The sequence below is a fragment of the Saccostrea echinata genome, unplaced genomic scaffold, assembly GCF_033153115.1.
Source record: "Saccostrea echinata isolate AGI-Se365-2 ecotype Australia unplaced genomic scaffold, CSIRO_AGI_Sech_v1 ptg000028l, whole genome shotgun sequence".
NCBI classification, from domain to species: Eukaryota; Metazoa; Mollusca; class Bivalvia; order Ostreida; family Ostreidae; genus Saccostrea; species Saccostrea echinata.
In genome coordinates, this window is record NW_026889777.1 from 16860722 (window position 1) to 16883537 (window position 22816).

At 32.4% G+C, this 22816-nt stretch overlaps 1 protein-coding gene and 1 pseudogene across 1 annotated transcript; one reads left to right on the forward strand and one right to left on the reverse strand.

Moving 5' to 3' along the window:
- Positions 1–1622: 1622 nt before the first annotated feature.
- LOC133193835 (myb-like protein X) lies at positions 1623–4618 on the forward strand (annotated as a pseudogene).
- An 11481-nt stretch (positions 4619–16099) lies between these two features.
- LOC133193580 (fibroleukin-like) lies at positions 16100–18559 on the reverse strand. The gene is made up of 3 exons (XM_061329540.1): positions 18475–18559; positions 16804–16971; positions 16100–16353 (listed from the first exon to the last, which is right to left on the reverse strand). Exons 1-3 carry the CDS (start codon positions 18557–18559, stop codon positions 16100–16102), a joined length of 507 nt encoding a protein of 168 aa, XP_061185524.1.
- Between the last annotated feature and the right edge of the window lie 4257 nt (positions 18560–22816).

Consider the following 22816-nt stretch of genomic DNA (forward strand, 5'->3'; position numbering starts at 1 on the left):
TTTTTGTTTTTATTTTCTTTGGTTCACTGTCTTTGTCTTTTATGTTTAGTTTATTGTCCTCATCTTGTATATTTAGTTTATTGTCTTTGTTTTGTGCTTGTCTTCATTTTTTTTTTTCATTTCATTTTGCACAGCATTCATGGTAAAAATTCAGTTAACACTCACTTTTTTGCACATAATCATGGTTCTCACTTACTTAGGTGTTTACGAAATATATTTAAAACATAAAAACCGTGCAAATTTTATGAAATACTTACACCATGAAGTGTGTGACGAATTGAAAATTGAATATACAAAAGTTAACAGAGTAAGTCTCTTGTGCAAAGTAAATCGAATAAAGAAGGAAATAGATAAACTCAAGAAATACAGCAACAAAGACAAAATAAATTCATACTTAAACAATATCTTTCAATTACCCCAAACCAAAAACTCATTGATAAGTAATGGAAGTGGAGAGGAAGAGGAGAGTAAGGAAATTAGAAAAGAGGATTCATCAAAGGAACTGAGAGAAATGTAGGAAGATGAACTTTTGAAGGAGAAACTCAAAATTATATCGGAGCAGAATATTGTGATTGAACACCTACGAAGAGAGAATACGGCTCTTAAAGACAAAATAAGAGCTTTTAATGTTAGAAATACAAACAGAAAATTAAAAAAAACCAAGAAAAAATAAAAAAAATTAGAAAATGTTATTAAAAAAATGAAGACAAAAGAAAATGTTGAAAAAAAAGATAAAATTGTACAGTGCAATACTATGAAAACAGTTATTGCAGACTTGAAGAAAGAAATAGATTTTTTAATGTCAGAAAAAGAAAGTAATTGTGATGATGATGATGTTGTACATATAAAAAAAAATATTGATTTTAGAGAGAATGGTAAAGGGAAACCGTACAATTTTAAATTAAGAAACTTATATTATAATTTTAGAAGTAGGAATATAGCTTTAGTACATATTGCCCCAATTATTAAATCTGTTTTAGATGTTTTTAATATCAATGTAGAAAATCTACCATCAAAGAGTACGGCAGGTATTTTAACCAGTGAAATGGGCGTAGTTTCGAGAAATCATTTAAATGAAGAACTTAAGAACAGTGCAAATATCACAATGCATAGAGACGCAACTACGAAGAAAGGGAAGCATTATTATGGAGTTCAGTTTAATACTGGTGACAAAGTTCTGTCTGCAGGTTTAAGAGAGGTCTGTGATGGAAAGGTGGAGACATATGTAGATATTACAAAAGATATTTTAATAGATATATCACAGAAAGAGGGTGACAGTGATACTATTTTAAACAACGTCTCTTGTTTTATGACCGACAGAAGTGCTACTGAACAAAAAGTAAATGATATTTTAAGTAAAGATATAGATCATAATGTACATTCTTTTAAATGTTCTATTCACCCCCTCCTGCAGTTTTCAGATGTATGTATAGAAGAAATTTTTAATATTGAACAAGAGTTGTCTTTAAGATTTCCTGGGTATACCCATTCATTGAAAGAGCCTTTTACTTTGTGTCTTTTAAAATCTGTATCGAAATTATTTTTTAAAGATGGGACTGGTGATCCCAATGATATACAAGTTTATATGAAAAATCATAGTGTTTCAGACATTCCCTTTGTAAAGTTTAGAGGCAATCGTTTTAATGTTATGTTTTATAATGCTGCAGGTACTTTTTTTATGCACAAACTTGTATTACAGTATTTTTATTCTTTGAAAGCTTCTTACACTTTTAATCAGAATTTTATTTTATTATGTTTGCAGAACAAAACATTTTTAACTCTTTTAAGATCACTTGGCATTTTATGCAAAATTATCACAGGACCTTATTTTTTAAAAGCAACAGAAGTTGGAAACATTTTAGATATGGGTTCTGTATTTCAGAGACTTTTATATGTTTTAGATTTGTTTATTGAAAATCCAATTTTAGCTTTGAACAATGAAGTTTCACTTTTTTATGGTCCATATTTTTATGACGAGTTTTTTGAATTTTTATTGAAAACTTCACTGAATGACAATCTTACATGTGTTTTTATAAAGCGTCTTTGTAATGTTTTAAAAAGGAAAGCCAGTAAACTATTTAGTGAATTTTTAAGTGGAGGGAAATATTTTAACATCAGTGGGAATGAATTAAAAGAGTGTAATTCATGTGATACAAATAACATTTGCCTGGAAAGACTCATGGGACAATTAGATTTTAAATTAAAAGCATCCTCCACATCATCATTAAATTCCATCGAAAGTAGCATTTTATATTGTAATAACAGAACAGAAGAGTGGTTAAAGAAGAAGGATATAAGTGAACAACAAGAGATAATAGATCAGGCTCGTTCAGAAAATAGAACTTTTATGCTAAAAGACAGAGAGAAAAATGAAGAACTTTTTAGAAAACAAACAAAGATTTTAGAAGAAAAAGAAAAAGAAGCTAGAAGGAAGAAGGAAAAAAAAATCAACTGAGTTAGATAGAGCAATAGAGGACATGAGAAAAGTTGGGCTTTGGGAGAGTGAAGGGAAGATTAGAGAAGAAATAGAGAAGCTGAAGACAAAAAAGGAGAAAGTAGAGACATTAAAGAAACAAATCAACATTTACAAAAAAGTTTTTAAAATTGAAAAAAACCAGAAGGAGTTGCTGCAGTTTTCTTCAAAAGGAAAGGTCTTTGATCATAACAAATTACTGGATAATCTTTTAAAATTAATAGAATTGAGAAGAAATGCGCAAGAAACCAGATTCCATCCCGATGACTTAGTAGGTAAAGAAATTGTGCATACCTGGACTATAGAGAGTGGCGAAAACCAAGATTGGGAGGGCCAGATAAGGAGTTTTGAAAATGGAGTTTACAAAGTAATTGAATATGAGATTTTTACACTGTTTCACAGAATGCATTAATTGTGCATGGCACTTAATATCATAACAAATTTTGTAAAACATCCTCTAAATAAATTTACAAGAGGCCCAAGGGCCTTAATGGTCACCTGAGAACAATACAACAATGTAAAGGATCCATAGAAGAAAGAGTAAAATACAACCCAGGGCAGAGAAGAAGATTTTCAAAGAAATAATGCATTTTCAGTATATGATGAGTACCTACAGCTCCACCCTTACTACAAAATCCCTGACCCTGGGGCCATGAATTTTGATAAAGGGCTCAGTAATTAATACAATCGTGCCGAAAGTTTGACTGCTTATTGTCCAAACGTAAAGAAGAAGATTTTTTTTTAAAATTGCATTAATTTTGATGGTTTTGGTCCCAGGCTCCTGGGGGACAGGGACCATGAAATTCACAATTTTGTTCCCCTTTACCCATACATGCTATATTCCAAAATTGGTCGATATTGGTTCTGTTGTTCTAGAGAAGAAGTTGAAGATATTCAAATGTTCACAGACGAGATGCAAGACAACGGACGAAAACAGATAGAAATATAGAGTGATTTAGGTGACTTAAGAATGAAAAGTTTTATTTCAAAGAAAATCCAGATTTTAAGAAAAAATCTATTAGCGGTACCTGACAATAGTGGCATATGACATAATTTATTAAAGTATACTTTTGGTATTATAATTAATAACATACTTAAGAAGTAACTTAAAAATTTTAAAGGAGAGAACAGCTTGTATCTAGAATAATTTATTTGGAGTGTGAAAATGGATATAACGGAAGTTATTGGAAGTTGTTAAAGGTGACAAGATTTCATTTTCTTTAAAATATGTACAGAAAGTCAAAGCGATGTATTAAACAGAAAAATGCAAAATGGTGGCATGTTGTACGTACCTTGCAAATTTTGAGTTTTTGGTGGATGTTGCGTGAGATACAAGGTATATTAGCCTATCACTTTTTTGGGTAAAACAATCATGTTATACATTTAATAATGAGGTATAATAATAATTTAACACATATCCAGACCAGTGTGTTATTTCATGTAACACACTTTTTGTTAAGAAAAAAATCATCCTCAGTAAATATATAATTTCATCATTTTATTCATCAATTTGAGTAGACATCAGTCATCTTTTTGGTTCTCCATCATGATGCATTCATCACTAATTATTAATGGTAGTATATTTATGTCTTGTGCATGTTTTTAAATGTTAATTGTTTATATTAATGTTTTTGGTGTAAGGTGTATTGCCTAAATGTTCAATTGAAATTTATGTTTATATATACATGTATTTCAGTTATAAAATTTATAATTGTATCAGCCATACAAGTTAATTTCAAATATTTCATCACTTATTTATGGCTAATAAGAACAGGAATATAGTTTTATAAATGATATTTTAGATTGTGTACTTGTTTAATAAACAAAAGAGCTGATAAGAATGGGATTATAATTGTTCAAATTATATTTTAGGTTGTGTACTGGGATGATAAAGAAAGGAAGAATGGCAGTGAGTTTGAGTTAACAGAGAGGGAGATTAATATTGACATACAAGAAGGAAACCTATTTATAAAAGGTAATTTTTTATAGCATTTACATCTCATTTAACACCTTTCATTTACCATATTTCTTCATTTCAGGAAAAATTTTTCCCTTTTTGAATGTAAAAGGTGATATAATTAATCATCTCTTATTTATTTTATTTTAGACACCACCAAACTGGATTACTGTTACTCAACATTTTGAAAAAGACTATAAATACAGACAGTAAGAGTTATCTTTCATTATATTTCTTTTTTTTTTTTGATTTGGAGTAAGTTACAGTTATTGCCCTTTGGTGCTTTAGTCCTGCTCCTGCTATTAGTATTCATAGCAAGTTATATATTCACAGGAAGGGAGCCAATGAAATGTGTTTTATTTTTAACCATGTATTGTAGGTCAAGACCTTTTGGTGTTATTTTTAAAACTTATTTCTTATTTTCTAATTTTAGATGGATTAGCTACAACATTAGTTCAGGGTGTTTCGCTTTAATGAAATGTCAGAGATGATGAACAAAATAATAATAATATGGGTATCATTTCTATGTACATTTTAGCGATTCATTCACGTTCAACAACTTCTGTAATGTGTTGCATTTTCAGTGTTTACAAAATGAATGACAAGGTAAGCACAACGATCTTATGTGTTAACGATTACTGTAGGTATATTCAGGGCCAGGGGCTTAGCTTGACTTAAAATTCTAGTGAGGCAAAACTATTGCAGCCGGGGTGTGGGGAGCACCTTAGGCCCCCAGTAGGTCCAGGGAGGGGGGTTCAGGGGGCGAAGCCACCCGAAGAAAAATGCATTGTTCTTTTATAGGGGTTTTAGGCCTAGAATGTGAAAATCATACTTGTCTTGGACAGAAATTTCGTAAGGTTTAGCAGTTTCAATATTTAAACCTCAGTTTGCATATAATCATTAGATGCTGCAATTTTTTTTCCCAAAAAAACGGTTTAATATATTAAATAAAAAAATGTTTTTTCAACATGTTCAAACTTCTAACACATTTAAGAAATAAAATATTTTTAGAGTGTCATTGGGATATGACATGAAGTCGGTCAGGTGATCAAATTCAATAATGCCCAAAGGATGTTATAGTAGATTTGATCACACACCAACTCCATGTCATATACCAGGCATAAGAAATAAAATGATGAGTTTCATCGGGATATTACCTACATTTTACTTTTTTATTCTTGTTACAAAGAAATATATGCACTATTTAGACTTTGCTATGGAAATGCAACATAACATACCTACAATACATATTTTATTAATTTTATATGAAAATACAACATTTTATAGATTTGTTTAAATGTTAAATATATATATAGAATCTCCCATGATACATGTATATGGTTGAATATGATTTTTATCCAACAAGTTGTGTATTTTTTTTTATCCCTGAGCCTTGGCGAGGGGATAAAAACATACAAGTTGGATAAAAATCATATCCAACCACAAATCATGGGACATTCCTTTTATCAAATATCAAAAAAAATATTCAATGAGTGATATCCACGGGATAAAGGGGTAAACATGGGATAAAACCCATTAGTTTCAAAACAAATATTTTCTGCAATGTATTAAGGGATGTTGCTGAAAAATCTAATAAGGCAGTTGCCACAATTGGAGCTACTCCCCTGATATTATTATTTTTATCATCTGTAAAATGCATTCAATAAGGAGTAGATCAGAAAAAATTACAATGAAAAGGATTCTGTATGTCCAGTGCCCAGATTGTGGTTCCATGAACAAAGTGTATGAACAGTGATTAAGGAAAAATGCTTTACCCAACAGACAATGTCAAAGGTCCGGGAGTATTTGATAATAATGTCAAGGTTGCTACAGGTTATTGAATATAATTTGTAAGGATATATTTTTTTTTGTCATTATAGGACTAGAATGCATCATATGAAATGAAATTTTAGTTAATTATCATTAACGAAAAATTTTAGAAAGGGGCATACCACTGAGTCACTGAATTTTGTACATGAATGCTTGCCTAGAAAAAGAATTACATGTACATATATCTATTTCTGCTTGCAGATTTGGATTTGATAACTATAGCCTACTTCTTCTTTCAAAATTATAAAGTCAATTGATTATAAGAACCTTTAGGTTGAAAACCTTTATTCCTTTTCTTTTACTTGCTCTAATAAATTTTTCTCAATTAGAATACATGAAATTTTTGAGTATTATTTGTCATTAAATAATTCTATCTATTAAATAAATTATGAAAATATGTAATGAAAATGAGGAAAGTAACTTTTTATCCCTGATTTCTGATGACACAAACCTGGCACTAAGCAAGATAAGCATACTGGTACTTATGATGTGTAAATTATAAATGTGCGTTATTGTTTACACTGTATATGTACATGCAGTATGCATTTCAATAATAAATTGAAATATTTGGAGATTATATTTCAAAAGTATGGTGCATGCTGGAATGTGAGAAACACATTTCAATAATCTATTCTCCACCATGAATATATATACACTGTAGTCCTCATAAAACTGAAAAATCATAGATGTTGCATATTCATAAGTTTTATGCTTCCTTTGTTTTCATCCTTTATATGTATGTTATTGATAATGATTCAATTCAAGCAGCCTATATCTAGCTCTAAATCTGATATATATCTTAATTGACATCACTCAGTCTGTAATACACATGTAGTAGTTGAATATAATTAATAGTTTATATGTTGACTAGTCTTAAAAATATTCTTATGAAATTAAGTTGATTGAAATACTTATTTACATGCAAATTAGGAATTATTTGTAAAGTATGCAGTTTGTTAAGGGGAATAAATTTTGCTTTAAAGCAATCTGATTATTAGTCCCCTGCGAGTGAAACCAGAGGGGAATATAGATTTCCTCTTCGTCTGTCTGCCCTATCTGTCTGTCTGTTTAGTTATCTAGCTGTCTCTCTGTCTGTCAGTCTGTCCCACTTGGTTTTCCGTACTTTTTTCTAAACACTTGGAGATGTTGAACTCATTTTTGGTATGTGAATGTATCCTGATGAGTTATAGATCAAGTTTGCATTTGGTTTTGCTTCATTGATTTTTGACGGAATTATGACCATTTAAATTTTAAATGGTTTTCCACAATCTTTTTAAAAGCTTGAACATATTGAGCTAATTTTTTTTATTAGACTGTAAAATAATTGAAAGATCAAGTTTGAATTTCATTCCGCATCATTGATTTTTGACTGAATTAGGACATTTTCAATTTTTCATGGGAACCAGATTTCACTTGCCAATAGGGGACTAGTATTGCTATGGCAATACTCACAAAATGCTTGTTTACCATCGTTCTATTATTTCTAATTTTTTTTTATACCTGTTATAATTTGTCATTATACATGATATTCAAAAGATGCATACATGCATTTTAATTTGATTCTATTCCTACATCAGTATGATCAGTGTTGCTGTATTTTCTACACAGTCTCATAACATAAAAATTATACATGTATATTCTAGACATTCAAGATGTAAAGCCACTGTTTTATTAAAGTTTTTATTCCAACTTTCCTACAATTGGCCTTGACCTGTGGTCTTAAAATTCGGAAAGTTTATTTAAAAAATGTTTGCAAGCATGCGCATTTCTTGAGATGTATGATCATGCATTCTCTCTTGCAATGTATATAAAACATATGCAAGAATACCATCCAGTCATGTACTATAGATGTATATTATATTAATTATTATTATAATATACCCCCCACAAACAAAGTTTAGGGGTTATATAGGAATCACCTTGTCCGTTTGTCTAGCTGTCTGTGCAAACATGTCTGGTCCATATCTTTCTTACAGAGGAGCATTAGAATCTTCTACTTCACACAAAGATTGCTCATGACCTAAGGGTGTGTCATGTCCTTAACCCAAGGTCATGACCTAAGGGTGTGTCATGTCCTTAACCCAAGGCCATTTGGGCAAGTTCAAGGTCACTGAAAGAAAAAGTTCATAATTCGTGTCCGATCCATATCTTTCTTATGCAAAAACTTGAATCCAGGTCATTTGGGAAAGTTCAAGGTCACAGAAAGAAAAAGTTCATAATTCATGTCTGGTCCATATCTTTCTTATGCAAAAACTTGAATCCAGGTCATTTGTGCAAGTTCAAGGTCACTGAAAGAAAAAGTTCATAATTCTTGTCGGGTCCATATCTTTCTTATGGATAAACTTGGTGAGTTACCATCTTACACAAAGATTGCTTATGACCTAAGGGTGTGTCAGGACTTTGATTCAAGGTCATTTGTGCAAGTTCAAGGTCACCGAAAGGAAAAGTTCATAATTCATGTTCGGTCCATATAATCAGTATTGATGATCAATTAGGCTACGCCTTAGTTTCATTTATTAAAAATTTATAATGATCAATTACCAGTAAATGTTTAAACAAATTCTGAACACCAATACAAGTATTAGTGACTTGGCACCTTTTCTGAAAAACCTAGCGGGGGGTATAAGTCCACTTTGGACAGTTCTAGTTAATTTTATTTCATAACCTTGACCTTATGATTATGACCTTGAACATTAAATGATCTATTGTGATGACATAGGTGATTCAAACTAAAAGACAATTAAATGTAAGAAATTGATGGGTACACATCTGCATTTATAATGAATTCATTCAAAACTTGCATTTCCTGATAAATCAATATAACAGATAAACCAGTAAAAGTTTTTGAACTTTTGTCAATGATAAGAAAATTTAGTCCATAACACCCATTTTTTTTTTTTATTTTTCAGAAGGTGAATATTTGAGGATGATTTGGTATAAATTTCAAATAAATCCTATGTTTGTGTCTTTTTTAATAGTAAAATGAAGAAGGTATTGTCCGTTTTCCCTATATAATCCTATGTAAAATTACACGTAGGACCAATAAAAATGACCATATTTTGAGCGCTGTTACCTGACAAACTAGTCGGGGAATATTTTTCTTTCTTGGCACAGAGTTTACTTATGAACTGACAATTCAACATACAAAATTTTTCAAAAATCGTATGTTTGGAACTTACACCCACGAGACTCCTTAATGCAGACCTTGTTTTCATTATAACTAATAGTAACATTTGAGAGTGTATTGACTGTATATGTCAATAAAGAAGCTTAAATAGAACAACATTTACATCACAAAATGCTGTATTTATACATATTGGATTTATATATAATTCATATTTTTGTCTGACTTTTGTCAAAGAACCGAATTATTAAAACTGTCGTCATACCATCAACAAAGGTTGCTATTTGTTTGAAAACACGTTCAATTAAGATTTTTCATCAACTTTGTGACATGCAATAATTGATGGTTATTTATCACACCACACTTAAGTTACAAAACAACAAATATCAATGAATTTAAATTTTCTCAAAGGAAAGAAAAGAGAAAAAGTTTCTTTTAATTTCTTGTCAATTTGATAATGAATTAAACATTTTTTCGGGTTTTCTTGGTGTACACTAGTATTTCCAGTTGACTGTAGAGTTGATTCCATACTTTTTCGGTAGACAAGGTCTGCAAAGCTACAAACACTGCACAATATCTGTTTAACCAAAGGCAAAGAAACGGAGAGGACTGATGGTGTTTAACAAAGAAAAGGTGTTGTCACAAAGAATTCTCAATTATCATTTAAATGGTTCTTTCACTAGAAGATGTAATAACAATCGTTGATCTCAAATGTAAAGCTACGACGAGAAATTAGCGATTGTACCAAGAACGTAGACTGAAAAGCAATGTTTCATTCTCGTGTTGCCTGACATTTCCCACTAACAGAATTATTAAAACTGTCGTCATATCATCTACAAAGGTTGCTATTCGTTTGAAAACACGTTCAATCAAAAGTCTTCATCAATTTTGTGACATGTTACAATTGAAGATTATATCATAAGGAACAAACGTAGAAAGAGAAAGAAATATCAATGAATTTAATTAAACTTCTCAAAAGAAAAAAAGCTGCCTGCGTAGTACCTTTTACATGTTAGAAACATGACTTAAAAGTTTAATCAGAACAAAAATAAAAAAATCCCTTTTATGTTTCCTCCGAGTACAAAGTATTTCCAATGGAATGAGAATGTTGCTTCCATTCTTTTTTCGGTAGACAATATCTGTAAAGCTATGAAGACCGGATTATGTCTGCTTAAGTAGAGACATTTCACAAGGGCATTTCAGAAAAAAAAAAGATTTTACGGTGAAACTTTCTTATAAGTCAATCTGTTTCATGTACATGCACGTTTTATGTTAAAATTCATAATTTCTTATAATTAATTCCCTTGGTTAGAGCGTCTGCTCTAGAGTAAGGAGTTGATCCTTACGTCGCGGGTTCGAATCCCACTGGGGGACGTGGAGACCGGTCCTTCGGATGAGACCGTATAAACCGAGGTCCGTGTTGCAGTAAGTGCTGACACGAAAAAGATCCCTCACTGCTCGATGACCCTAAGTGCCGAGTATAGGTCAAAATTTGTAGCCCTCCATCGGCAAGTGGTGACGGCTTTATATGAGTGAAAAATTCTCGAGAGGGACGTTAAACAACAAACAACCAATCAATCAACCTTATCCTTGTCTCAACAGAAGCCATGTGTAGAAAATTTGTGCAAGATTATTTACACTACACGTATCATCATTTTTGTCTCTTTTTTCATTTTTTCAGTTATGGTAAATGTTTCGAACAATGCAATGTTGTTACTTATCAATGAAATAAAAGTAATTATTTTGACATAGAGAATGATATAGAAACTGATTTTCTGACTGTGAAAATATCAAAAGTGCGGCAAAACCCAATATTTTCATTTTTTACAGGAAGATTGTTTCAAAGAAAATTCATCGTTATGGACCGATTAATTGATTGTATGTTGTTAAACATCCCATTAGAGAATTTTTAATCCATGTCAAGACGCCACCGTATACCCCTGAAGGGAATCAAATTAAGACCCATACTCGGCACTGAGGGCAACTGAGCAGTGAGGATTCTTTTTAAGGGCAACGCCTATTGTGAAACGGGATCTCGGTTTTTAAGGTCTCATCCGAAAGATCCGTGACTTTCACTAATACCGGGAGCTTGAACAGTCATTAGCTATGTTTCTGCCCTGGTTTGACGCTTCCCAGCGAACGATAATCAAACCCTGTCTTTCCTGTTACAAAATGAACGTCTTACCACTAGGCTACAGCGACTTGCCCCTGTACATCGTGCTTTAAAAAAATACTGTTCCACTCGTGAAATAAATTTCATAATCAACAAGTAAATATTCTATATTCTGTATAAAGAGTAAATCACGCTTATAGTTTGAGCTAAGGACGATTTTGCCTCGTTATAAACATAACTCCTTATATCCATTAAGTTCACATATATTTAAAGCCATGGGGAATGAACACCCCTTCGCTGTAAGCGTCAATCTATTATAAGCGTGTTCGCTATGTGTGTTTTACTGAAATGTATAATAGTTTGCAAAAAGTTTCGGCTTTATCAAATTTTGATTAAGAATGTGGTTCCAATCTGTTCTTTTAAAACATAAATCAGATATAATCATAAATCAGATATAACCGTAAATCAGATATAGCTGTAAATCAGATATAACCGTAAATCAGATATAACCGTAAATCAGATATAACTGTTAATCAGATTTAACTGTAAATCAGATATAACTGTAAATCAAATATAACTGTAAATCAGATATAACCGTAAATCAGATATAACTGTAAATCAAATATAACTGTAAATCAGATATAACCGTAAATCAGATATAACTGTAAATCAGATATAACCGTAAATCAGATATAACCGTAAATCAGATATAACTGTAAATCAGATATAACTGTAAATCAGATATAACGGTAAATCAGATATAACCGTAAATCAGATATAACCGTAAATCAGATATAACTGTAAATCAGATATAACTGTAAATCAGATATAACCGTAAATCAGATATAACTGTAAATCAGATATTACCGTAAATCAGATATAACTGTAAATCAGATATAACTGTAAATCAGATATAAATGTAAATCAGATATAAATGTAAATCAGATATAACCATAAATCAGATATAACTGTAAATCAGATATAACTGTAAATAAGATATAAATGTAAATCAGATATAACTGTAAATCAGATATAAAGGTAAATCAGATATAACCGTAAATCAGATACAACTGTAAATCAGATATAACCGTAAATCAGATATAACTGTAAATCAGATATAACCGTAAATCAGATATAACCGTAAATCAGATATAACTGTAAATCAGATATAACTGTAAATCAGATATAACCGTAAATCAGATATAACCGTAAATCAAATATAACCGTAAATCAGATATAACTGTAAATCAAATATAACCGTAAATCAGATATAACCGTAAATCAGATATAACCGTAAATCAGATATAACTGTAAATAAGATATAAATGTAAATAAGATATAACCGTAAATCAGATATAACGGTAAATCAGATATAACCGTAAATCAGATATAACCGTAAATCAGATATAACTGTAAATCAGATATTTTAGGAATGACTCTAATTCTTGGCCAAATTATTCGAGTATAACCTGGTTTGGGTCAGTTTACGCTTTATAATCCGCGAATTATAAAGCGTAAACTGACCCAAACCAGGTTATACTCGAATAATTTGGCCAAGAATTAGAGTCATTCCTTATAATTTAATTTTAAAATCATTAAATAAATATGGGTGTAAAATTTCGTTGCTTTTTATTACTTCACATTTGCCGCTCAATAATACAACCGTAGTAACGGAAGTAACGGAAGTGATGGGAAGCGAGGGGAGGTAAAAACTGATACATAGGCCTAGCAGCTTGTTTACATGTGGTAAGATCGAATTATTGTTTGAAGTTAAAGGTATATTTATTTAATCTGGAATTTTCCATGAATCCCGAGGACTGGAAATGAGAGGATTGTATGCATACAGATGATTCAGCTGGTTGTCGGGGGGGGGGGGGGTGTCCCCATACCAAACCAGGTTATACAGAAATAATTTGTGTTCCTTTTTGGATATTAACCAATCAGAGGCTAGAATACAAACAAAATTAAATTATTCAGATATAACTGTAAATCAGATATAACTGTAAATCAGATATAACTGTAAATCAGATATTACCTTAAATCAGATATAACTGTAAATCAGATATAACTGTAAATCACATATAACTGTAAATCAAATATAACCGTAAATCAGATATAACTGTAAATCAGATATTACCGTAAATCAGATATAACCGTAAATCAGATGTAGGAATATTGGAGGAGGCTGTGTTTCTCAGTAGTTATATGATGTTATTTAATATCTGTATATTGTTTGAACTTTTTACTTGTCAAAATGTTTAGGTTGTAGTTTTCCATCGTTCTTCTAATGTGATCAGTTTTCCGCGACTTAACACTAAAAATATTTCCGTCCCCAGATATATATGTAGGACTCGAAAGTGCGATGGGACTCCAAAGTTCGATGGTCACGCCAAAGTCAAATGGTCTGCGCCAAACCCTGATGGCTTGACACGCCAAAAATGGTGCGGAAAAGCAAATAACGTTAGTGACGTTATAGTGCTACTGCGCCAAAATGCGATGCTGCGCTATGCCAAGGTCTTAGATGAATAGAAAAATAAATATTATACCCGAGGACTAACTCTAATCGGTCAAAAAAATGAGTAAGAACTATAACCTAGATATCGGGTGGGGTCGAGACTAACCCTAATCAGTCGAATAGAGTGCGAGGACTAATCCTAAGTCTCTCGGGTTGGTGCAAATCTATACCATAATCAGTCCTGTAGTGTGCAAGGACTAACCCTGATCAGTCGAGTGGTGTGTGAGGACTAACTCTGGTGGGTGCAAGCAATAAGCAAAATCAGTAAAATTGTATGCGAGGACGTATCTGAATTGATAGCTTTTGAATTCAGAACAACGGCGTCAAGGAATTGACGTCGGAATTTTGTGACGTCATAAACTTTGTTTGTTTCTCCGCACCATCGAACTTTTGCCTATCACAACATCGCATTTTGGCGCAGTGCGTCTCAAAGAAAACAAGCCATCGGACTTTGGCGCAACCGTCGGACTTTGGAGTCTTACATATATATTGCAACTTTTTATTCCCCAGTAATCGAACATTCGGGGGCATATAGTTTTTGCCCTGTCCGTCCGTCTGTCTGTCTATCTGCCTGTCTGTCTGTTTGTCCGCAAAAACTTTAATCTTGCTCATAACTTTTGATTGGTTGGAGCTATGGCTTTCATATTTCACATGTGTATTCCTTGTGACAAGACCTTTCTTTGGGTACCATAAAATTTGACCTTTTGACCTTGACCTTGAAGTATGACCCACTTTTGCATTTTTTTTTCAGACTTTAACCTTGGCCATAACTTTTGAACAGTTGGTGCTAGGGCTTTCATACTTCACATATGTAATCCTTGTGACAAGGCCTTCCTTTTGATACCAACAATTTTGACCCTTTGACCTTGACATTGGAGTTTTACCTACTTTTGAAAACTTTAACCTTGGCCATAACTTTTGAGTGGTTCGTTCTAGGGCTTTGATATTTGAAATGTATATTTCTTGTCAGAAGGCCTTTCCTTGGGCACCATTAATTTTGACCATTTGAACTTGATCTTGATGTTTGACCTACTATTGAAAACCTTTTCCATATCTATTCAATGCTTGCTGCTAAGATTTTCATATTTCACAGGTATATTCCTCTAGACAAGACCTTACTTTGGGTACCAACATATTTGATTTGCATTTGAGAATGTTTAACCTTTGTTATGAGTTGTCATACGGGGGCATAAGTGTTTCACATCAAACACATCTTGTTTTTGTTTATAACAAAAGGATTTCGGCGGGTATGATCGTTTAACGGGGAATACCCATTCCTTCATGACACCTGATCTCATCTCTAAAGTTTTCAGGGCTCCGTGTAGCTCTGCTCTCAATTAGTATTTTTTATTTAGACATTGAGCAAAGTAATTGATCGTTTACTTCAAATTTCATGAAACCAAAATATCTTCACATTAAGAATGATTGTAAAGAGGTCAACCCCCCCCCCCCCCCATCTTCACCCCGCACACATAAATACTTTGAAAATCAATGCACCTGTAAAGTTTAGATTAGAAGTAATAATGACTAACGCAACTTAAAAAATCGCTCCTTTTCAGATTTGAAGCGGGTGCGAGCGTGCAGTCCTTCTGCTAATAAAAATCTTCTTTCATGTCTATATTAAAATCCTCAGTATCATATATAAATAGTTATGTTTGTCTTCCTTTCGTAACGTAAAATAAATAAATTCCAGTAATCCGTTTACAAGTTTATTACAGGTTTCTATTAAATAATCACAAGCACAATTTAACTTAGAAACATCAAACATCTACCCCCCACCCCCACCCCTCCCACCCCCCGCGTTCTTGCACACCCTTATGTATACATTTTACAGTTCACGGACAGCTTCTATTAAGTAATCTATATACATCATATATACAAATATTTATCCCCATTAGAGATTTACTAATTCTTGGCTTCTCTGCTATGGGCAGGGTCCATGGCTTTTCTTTTCAATCTGCATCTGCTCTTGAAAATATATACCAATATTTAACAGAAATTAAATAGCATCCTGAAATCGAAGATATTTTACTTTCATTTTTAAATATCATCAAGAAAATAAAGAATATAAACAATATAAGATAAACCTAGTGACGTTTGATCATCAAGCTGGTCTCTTTTATAGATGTCCCGTCCCTAACTGTAGGATGCCACGGACAACACCACCTTTCCGTGGACCACGGACCATTAAGGAAAGCCGAGTAACAGGCGTTAAACCACCAACCACCTCTCCAATCCACAGCACAGTTTTTACCTCCCCTGTCGTTATCCCTGTCATACGTAGTGAAGTACATTCCACTCAGAACATAGGAACTAGACCCAGAGTTTAACATTTTGTCACCTGCAAAAAATTAAGATTTAGAGAATCAGCAAAGATTGAAACGTTTGCCTAATTATTGTTAAAACTGAGATGAAAGACGAAAAATGCATGTACATTTCATGTATTACAAAAATCCTAAGTATATCACAGTAATCCTGTTTATGTTTCAGTTTTCCTGACTTTTTTTGACATATGACTGTACACGTATTCCTGACTTTATTACAGTAACCCCAACTATATATCAATAAATCTATCAACTTTGCAATATTCCTGACGATTTTATACTATTCTTGACTATATAAATTGCTCCTGACTATTCTACAGTATTCCTGATTAATCTTCAGTATTCCTGACTCTATTGTATATAGCCTGCCTATTCCACAGTAAACAAATCATACAAGTTATAGATATTGTATTTTTAAAATCTCTCTCTCTCTCTCGTTAAGTACACTTTTTACTTGTTACATTTACCTAAGGTCCCCGTGGCATCTCCCGCCAAAAAGAGTCGATATTTATCTCCTTCATTGGAAATAGAGAATCGGTCGTACAACTCATACAGTCTGCTTCCATTCACCAGTGTGATTGAAACATAGAGGAATGAGTTCTTTCCCTTTGTTAACTGATGGACTACCTCATTCCCTGTATCAAGAAATATTTGAGATCACCAATGAGCTTATTTGATTTGATATGTAACATAAATAAACACTGAGTATGAATTCGCTTCCAGTTTGATATACATGTATCTCAACAGAGGTCATTCGTCAAATTTGTGATCGGATCAGATATTTAGACGTACCAATCCAAATCGGATCAGATATTTAGACGTACCAATCCAAATCGGATCAGATATTTAGACGTACCAATCCAAATCGGATCAGATATTTAGACGTACCAATCCAAAATCGGATCAGATATTTAGACGTACCAATCCAAATCGGATCAGATATTTAGACGTACCAATCCAAATCGGATCAGATATTTAGACGTACCAATCCAAATCGGATCAGATATTTAGACGTACCAATCCAAATCGGATCAGATATTTAGACGTACCAATCCAAATCGGATCAGATATTTAGACGTACCAATCCAAATCGGATCAGATATTTAGACGTACCAATCCAAATCGGATCAGATATTTAGACGTACCAATCCAAATCGGATCAGATATTTAGACGTACCAATCCAAAATCGGATCAGATATTTAGACGTACCAATCCAAATCGGATCAGATATTTAGACGTACCAATCCAAATCGGATCAGATATTTAGACGTACCAATCCAAATCGGATCAGATATTTAGACGTACCAATCCAAATCGGATCAGATATTTAGACGTACCAATCCAAATCGGATCAGATATTTAGACGTACCAATCCAAATCGGATCAGATATTTAGACGTACCAATCCAAATCGGATCAGATATTTAGACGTACCAATCCAAATCGGATCAGATATTCATACGTAACGATCCAAACCGGGTAAGATATTTATACGTACCGATCCAAACATCCTGTTCTGGTGAACCAAAACCATTCTTATATTCTTCCCAGTTCTTTTCAAAGCTCTGGGATCCATTTACTCTTTTTTGGATTGCCTTGGGAAAATACGCAAAAAGATAATAAAAAGATAATCTATCTCAATTTTTTTTTTTGGTGTCAAAGTAGGTCAAGCACTTGATAATTAAATGAAACATCAGTCGGTTTCACAATGAAATGCGATTGATTGATTGTATGTTGTTTTACGACCCGTTTGAGAATTTATCAATCATATAGAGACGTCACCATATACCGGTGAAGGGCTTCAAATTTAGACCTTTACTCGGCACTCAGGGTCATTGAGCAGTAAGGGTTGTTTATCGTGCCAACGCCTACCGTGACACGGGGCCTCGGTTTTTAAGGTCTCATCTGAAAGACCCACAACTTTTACTTCAAAGTGCAGAGCGCTTGGCGAAGGAACATTTGCTACCTATTTTTTATCGACTTAGGTCAGTCGCGGCCGTGATTCCAACACATGACCTTCCGATTACGGAGTGAGCGCTCTACCGACTGAGCTACTGTGACGGTTCACAATGAAATGTGAAGATAACGAACAGTTATTATGTTCAAACAATAAAAATGTGAGCAGAACAAAGACCCACCTCCAAAAACAAAGGTGTTATTTGGTGCCATAGAGGAGTGAGCACCCCTGTTGACTAGTAACACTTGCCTGGTGCACCTGGACATGTTCGGGTCAACAAAAATTCCGCAAGAAATTCAGTGTGAAAATAGTGGCCTTACAATTTGTATAAAAGACGTTTGTCAACATTCGATCTAACGTAACATTATATTCGCAAAGTGATTGTATACAGTAAAACTCATTTAGTACAAATACGAATATAGCGAATTTACGGATATAGCGAAGTTTATAGCATAGAAATTCTTAACAATTCCTTGTAAAATTTTACTGATATAAGAAACTCATACATAGCGAATTAATGGATATAGCGAACTGATTTTTTCCCCTACAAAATTCAACGTTTACAGTGTATACTCCATTCCAATTCGTAGGATAAAGCAAATATAAGATCGCCGCTATAGACAGAAATCCTCTATTTTTGTATGTGATATGCATTTGTATAACTTAATTAAAAATTAACATACCGTCCATCCCCCGCCCATTGTTTCCATATCGCAGTAAACTCTGACTGGTCTAGTGCGGGGCCCATAGGGATAAATTTCGTACACACCTGAATTAGTCTGACCATTTTCTCGAATGTCTTTGCAATCTAAAAGAAGAACTGAAAAGGGAAAAAAAAAGAATGATGAAATCGTATTCTTAAACATTTTAAACATACGGTCGTTTTTTCTGATTTTTGTAAGATTGATAAAGATTAATTTTTAGAGTTGGGTTGTAAACTAAAATGATATTATTTTATTATGTTATTACGTTGCGAGCTATTTTAATCACCTATATTTATTTTTGTGGATTATAATTCCCAGATGTAACTAAAACTAAGATAAATTTTCATAACGTTCAGTAGATATGATAAATTCAAATGCTACAATACAAATTCCCTACTTGAAAAGTTTTTGAATATCTATTTTTTTTTTTTTTTTTTTTTTGTGCTTTTAACTTTTTGAAAGTATAAGTTTATTGTTTTAATTGAAGACCAATAGATGCAAGCTTTTAAACAATATTTCCCTATTTTAATTAAAGCTGAATATTAACACGGTACCTTTATACATGTATCCTACACCAATATCACAATTTCGAAAAGTACATTAAATCAAACGAGGTACTAATACTGTTTTAATTGGCATACTGTTATCTATACATGAGAAATATTTTAGCATGTTTTGAAATTTTATTTTAGAAAATAAACTGATCCGATTTTGATACGCCTTTTAATATGCTTCATCAATGAACACAAAGGTTACATTCAACAGACATTTGTAATTAAATTTAATAATGCTTCCTTTCTTGCTTGCCAGAAGGGCGATAAAACAAACATTTATAAAACAGAAGAAAGTATTCACTGGTAATAGCATAAGTGATATTTCTTTTACATGCTGATAATTACCTTAACTTGTTGCAATCAAAAAGGAGGTAATATTTTATTAATTAAAATTAGGGAAACGACATGTTATTAAAGATTGCTTTGAAGAATAAGGAACATGAACTGCACCTTGTTTGAATTTCAGATTAGCTAGAAACTTTAAGTTTAATTAGAATTTTTTATTGATTCAAATCAATTAGCATTTTGCTGCCAAGAAATTCTGAATATGCCAAAGTAGATATCTTTACAGTGTTAGTATGTATAAAAACTACTAATTTTTTGTTTTAACAATGAAAGTTCTTTATCCTGTCAGTCATATGGATTCACTACGGTACAAGTGAAATTTTGATAAAAGCTTCTTTCAATAGAAAGTAAAGAAAGAGAACAAAATTGGAAACACAAATTAAAAGTAATTAAAATATAATTTGCAGTTAATAATGGAGAAACATTAAACTGGTTACTTGAACGAAAAATGCTTTTAAAGTTACCATAGGAAAGAGTCATAGAGAATATTTTGATGAATCTAGTAAAAATGCAATGCTTACTCATGTGCAATATTAAGTACTTTTGTGCAAATGTATCAAAAAATTATTTAAGTTACAGTCAATGCATACAATGAGAATAATATCTCCAACCGGTCTCTTCAGACATTCCAGATGTGAAGCTTTGCTTGTGGATACGACAGTTCTTTAACTGCGAATTGTATCCATAGAAGCCACAGTCATTTAGACACATAGCAGTACACTCACACAACGAGTAAGATTGGTATTCTCCTAGTAAGTCATTTTCCGACTTTTTATTATCGAATTCCGGTTTTGCGGTATATTTCAAAGAAATTTCGGTTGTTTGGGACACTGTAGAGAAGACACTAAATAAATAGGTCAACCAAAGAAACTCTAACCCTAAACCAAAACAAAGACTTCTCATATTTTATTCTGTGAGAAACACAATTTACCGCATTCCTGTAAGAATTTGCAAATTAACCTTTCAGCAAGTTTAAATACAAGAGCCTAAGACTACTGCGGAAACGTGATTGGTTAGCTGTTACGAATTCTGAGTTTTACTGTTATATCGATATGTTACGTATGAATTCCCACGTATGTTTGAATAGATTGAAGTTCTAATTCCAAGTAATTTACTTTTAAGCATGTATTTACGTTTCCTATGTTATGTTTCTGAATCAATTATCTCTAATGTTTGGCTTATTTACAATAATATGTTCCTTATTCAATTTAGGCCTTTTAATCTTAATGCAGTTTTATCAGAGTTATCAGTTTCTTCAGGTAACCCAAAGAAATTAGTTTCAATGCCTTTCATAGTTTGATATAATGACAAGGAGCACACGGCGGGTGTGACCGGTCGACAGGGGATGCTTACTCATCCATGGCACCTGGTCCCACCTCAGATGTTTTTAAAGGACCGTGTTTGCTCTGCCCTCCAAATTTATATTTTTTTCAATGGACTTGATTATTGTTCGTTTTCTTCATATTTCATTGCTAAATTAACTTCTGGCGAAATAACCCCTATGGATCAATAATCTAGTGTGATATTTGTTTCAAGGATTTGATTATGTACCACAATTATAAGTATTTTTTTTTATCTCTGGTGTTTAATTTTTACTTATATTTTACCGTATTTTTTTATATCGTCTTGTAAATGTTTTTATACTTTGGGCTCTCATAATGGAACTCAGAAAGAAGTATCTAAAGGAATCACGCAGTCCTTTCTTGTAGATGACACAAGAATTTATGTTTTTCACAGGATCGTTATGTTATTCTGCTAATGTTGACTTTTAGTTCTTAATTCACGTTTTCGATTAAGGAAAGGTGATACAAACAAACAAGTGGATGCTTGGATTGGTATATTTTTGGGGATCATTTTTGGTTGTAAATGATGCAAATATCAAATTTTTGAAATATTAAGATATTGCAAACTTTCTACGATTTTCAAAATTCTAACCTTATGAAATCACTATTATAAATCAATGCAACTTTTTACAAATTTACAAGACATTATTGTGAAACTTTGAATGAAACATTGCAATGTATTCGGTTAAATTTATTTTATTTATTATATAAATATATTTATTTATGATTGATATCTATTACTTACCTCTCTTTGTTTTGTTCTCTCATATTCATATACATGTATTGATGTACTGTATAACGATATTTTCTTCTGGTTTTACAATTTTTGCAGAATTTTGATCGGAGGATTTTTCCTTTAGGATAGTATGATTAATAAAATAAATTATGCATCTGATCGATATTTGTACTACGTGTAAATGTATACGTTTTTCTTTGTAGTTCAAGAATCTGTAATTGAAAATTGAAAGTGAAGAGTTTAGGTAAAATATCTTAACAAATGACAAAGCATTTTTTCCTAGTCAACATATATAGCTTTAACTTACGGACATCCCTTCAATGTCCTCTTATGCATTCCCTTTTTTGTTTTTGCTTATTTATCAAGAAATTTCTGTTCGGTTGTGCCCCCCCCCCCCACCAGGACAGGAAGTTCTTTCTACGGGCTTGAGCTAAAACATGACTTTCATAATAATTTTCCTTTATAAAAATGTTTCTGTGCTGGAAGTATGACTTTTTGAGTATTTTTTTTGGGGGGGGGGGGGCTACCGAGAATTTTTCTGAGAATAGCCTTCTGCTGTAGTTTTAATATGTAAATTTTGATTTTGATGCTGCTTGTCCCCTCTCCACTTTTCGCTGTACGGTCATACATGGGCAAATTCCAGCAAAAATTTACTGAAATATTAGAGAAAGGCATACTCTATCCCCACACTTTTTTTGAAGATGTGTATTAAGATAGGAAGTAAAAATTTCAAACATTTTTGTGTTTATATGTACATTGAAAAATACAACAAATTTGAATATTAATTTTTTTCAGATTTCCGTATGAAATCAACAGTGATAGTATAAGGCATAGATAATTA